The sequence below is a fragment of the Monopterus albus genome, unplaced genomic scaffold, assembly GCF_001952655.1.
Source record: "Monopterus albus unplaced genomic scaffold, M_albus_1.0 scaffold331.1, whole genome shotgun sequence".
Classification (NCBI taxonomy): Eukaryota; Metazoa; Chordata; class Actinopteri; order Synbranchiformes; family Synbranchidae; genus Monopterus; species Monopterus albus.
Window position 1 is genome coordinate 265,671 of NW_018128211.1, and position 3,675 is coordinate 269,345.

Here is a 3,675-nt window from a genome sequence, read left to right on the forward strand (position 1 = left end):
TAATATAATGTATTATAGGATATACTATAATATTACTTCTTTCACCTCTGGTTTTTGGTATGTGTGTGTTATAAAAGGGAGGGGAAAGAACAAAGCAGGGCGCTCATTTGCATTGTTAATGTTACCTCTGCAGCAGCGGAGAACAGCGTCTGTGCTATTACTACCAGAGAAAGGCAGCATTTCTGTCAAACAAGGTCGATTTTGGGCCGATCCACATTTTTTCAGCTCCGAACCCATTCACAAGTGCCAATTACGATACAGATTCCGATACAAGAGCTCTTTTGTTGCAATAAAAAAAAATTAACACTAATAAAGAAAATATTACATATGAGTAATGATAGATACTGTAAGTGCAACCACTAGATGGTCAAAGACAAAAGGACGCACACTTGAGGGGTAGAAATAAACCTGTATCTTTGGTGATGCAAGATTTCACATTTACCAGCCAACATTAGGGCATTAATAATTTATTATTAATAAAAGATCTGTCTAACCCGTCTTTGTATCTAGGATCCAGTAAAATGGCAGCTGAATAGTGGAGATCACCTTCGATCTGATGTCCAAATATCACTTGTGAAGCTCATGGTTTTAACAACTTCTAACTATGCTGCCAACTGTGACATTCAGTGTATAGATTTGGTATAGCAATCTCTAGAATGTATTTTCTGGATGGCAGATTATACCTGGGCTCCAACAGGCTGTGAAATCTGATTTTTTTTTTTTCCATAACAGTTAGTGGTAAGTTAGTTAGTATAATGAAGTTGAGCAACTTCTCTGTATTCCCTTTAGCCTTTGGGTTGTCTGCAGTGGATTGGCCCTGTCTGTCTGATATCCAATGAGTGAATGACATCAATATCGGACTCAATACCGATATAGGATTGGCTTGGGTGCATCTCTGTTTTCTTTACCCTACCAGTTTGACTGACATGCTGCAGTGTCTTGCTGAGCTGTTGTTTGTTTCTGGCTCGGACCGCTCTACCCCTGAGCCACAGCTAATGTTGGTCTGTTGGTGATAGGCTATGAAGTATTCACACAGTTCCTTCACATTTGACTTTCAAAGCTCATTATCAAGTAATTAATGCACATTGAAATAAATTTTTTTTTTGTTCCATCAATGTTGTGACCAAAATGTTGTGAAGATATGAATCAATGGGAATCGTTTTTTTTTTTCTCCCACTCCTAACGTGACAATAAAAATTTTTATTTTTTTTTTTTTACTGCTGAAACTCACCAGTCTTGACATTCACTCATAGCACATACAGATGGAATAACTATCTATAAACATGTACATAACTGGACACCATCCTTCCTTATAGATATGATCCTAAGGAGAACAAATGGACACGTGTGGCCTCCATGAGCACCAGGCGGCTAGGTGTAGCTGTGGCTGTGCTAGGGGGGTTCCTGTACGCTGTGGGAGGGTCTGATGGGACATCACCATTAAATACAGGTATGGTACTCATTTATGAGAATAATGCAAGTGAAAAAACTAAGATGTAACAATAATGATGGTAAGGAATAGGACTAAAGATGTTATCAGGTCAACTACATGTTAATTATGGACCAAAAAGACAGTGTGAATGACAGTAGCCCTCTGCTTTGGGCTTTCTAGCCAGTTCTACGCTAATTGACGGCACATTTTCTTACTCTATTACATTTTCTTGGAACAAACAAAAATTATGTTTTTCTCTGAAGTGCCATTCCTTCTTCATAAAATAATTTCAAAGCCAATTTTTGAAAAACTATGTACTAGCTTTCAGTTTTCTTATTCCCTGCATTTGTTGGTGCATTGCTGCATAGAGTATTTGGTGTCTTACCCCCACATATTGATCACTGAAATAGTGTGGCACTATTGGTAATACTGTGTATTGAACCACCTGTGTGCACATGCATCGACATGTGCACACAGGTGGTCCATGTATGTAAGCAAGATAAAATGGGTCTACTCATCAAAAAACATCTCCATAGCGCTACTAGAGGTCAAAACTCCACATGGAACATTTATGACAGTGACCAGTGAAGGAAGCTCCCTCTCAAATGACACTGAGAATACAAGACATAACTGTTGAAAATTGTAACAGTTGTGGAAATAGAAATATGTTGGTTTACACAATAAATTCTTACATAAAGTTCAGGTCAGTATTATCTGTATTAACTTTCTTTCTAATGGTTATTTAGTTGTTTTGAATCTTTCTATTTTGTCTTTCTATGTCTCTCTTTTCTGAAGTGGAACGCTACAACCCTCAAGAGAACCGCTGGCACACTGTATCTCCAATGGGGACCCGGAGGAAACACCTTGGCTGTGCAGTCTACCAGGACATGATTTACTCTGTTGGAGGGAGAGACGACACCACAGAGCTGAGCAGCGCAGAGCGATACAACCCCAGAACCAACCAGTGGTCTCCTGTGGTGGCCATGACATCTAGACGGAGTGGGGTGAGTGTGTGCGTTTTTGTGGGACTGACTCCTGAGGTTTGTGCTCTTCTAGTTGTAGCTGCTGCTTGCCAGTCATATGTATATGTCATACTGTACATCTGACTGCATCAAATTTGTCAAAAGGTTTAATTACTTATGTCAGTTGTCACAGTGTGGATTAAGGTACTAAATTGGTTCTCAAAAAATGCTTTGCATATGAAGCTGTAGTGTAATTCTGTCTGCAGGTGGGCTTGGCTGTGGTGAATGGTCAGCTGATGGCAGTGGGAGGCTTTGATGGGACAACTTATCTCAAAACTATAGAAGTCTATGACCCCGATGCCAACACATGGAGGTAAGGAGCAGTTAAGACAGACCACAGAATATGACTACGTATTACAACTGTGAAACTAAACAATACAGTGATGACAGCAGTTAGCCAGCAAATGTACATATAAATGTATTTAGATATGAGCAATATTACAGTAATCAGAAATAAATTGCACAATTTGGGTAATACCAAATTTGATTAGAAAAGTTTAAATGTTAGGTGATGTCTATCATATCAGTGGCAAGTTCATCAGCTGGTCTCAGATATTGAACACATGACAGAATTTGGCCAAATCTATTTAAGATTCACAGCCTGCAATTAAACAGTCCAGATGCTTTGGTACAGGGAATGGACACTGATGGTTGGGAATCGTGTGAACTGCAATTGTCTGTTTTTCAAATTTAATATCAAATAGATGCACTAAGAAATTAATACAATATTGGCCATAGATGACAAGGGCTTTACAAAAATCTGATATGTCCAGGATTGTTTTACTGTTACAATTTAGAAAATGACATTGGCATATTTGTGGAAGTGATTAATTTAACACCATTACCATTGCTGAGATAGCAAGTGTTAATGGACAATTCTGCCTCAGTTAAGGTAATAAGACAGTCATAAGCAATGAATTTTTAATTTCTCAGTCTTGCTTGTCTTCCTCTTCTCTTCTGCTATGTTTACCTCCATGATAACAAGAAATCAGTATTCAGAAGTAATGCTTTGAAGAATATACTTTCTACTGTACAAAAGATCCTGTGAACCTTTCACCATCATCTGATTGCCACCTCTTTTCCAGGTTATACGGAGGAATGAACTACCGCCGGCTGGGTGGAGGGGTGGGTGTCATTAAAATGACTCATTGTGAATCCCACATATGGTAACCCCCCCCCCCCCCCCCCCCCCACACACCCTCTTCTAACAATAATACACAC

General features: G+C 39.0%; 1 protein-coding gene across 1 annotated transcript in view; it reads left to right on the forward strand.

Annotated features, from left to right (window-relative positions):
* klhl20 (kelch-like family member 20) overlaps positions 1-3,675 on the forward strand; it is a 29,875-nt gene that overhangs the window by 22,305 nt on the left and 3,895 nt on the right. Inside the window, exons 11-14 of the mRNA XM_020624557.1 lie at positions 1,317-1,450; positions 2,228-2,436; positions 2,661-2,767; positions 3,540-3,629. Of these exons, the coding sequence (XP_020480213.1) occupies positions 1,317-1,450; positions 2,228-2,436; positions 2,661-2,767; positions 3,540-3,624 (535 nt within the window). The 3' untranslated portion in view covers positions 3,625-3,629. The remainder of the gene's footprint in view (positions 1-1,316; positions 1,451-2,227; positions 2,437-2,660; positions 2,768-3,539; positions 3,630-3,675) is intronic.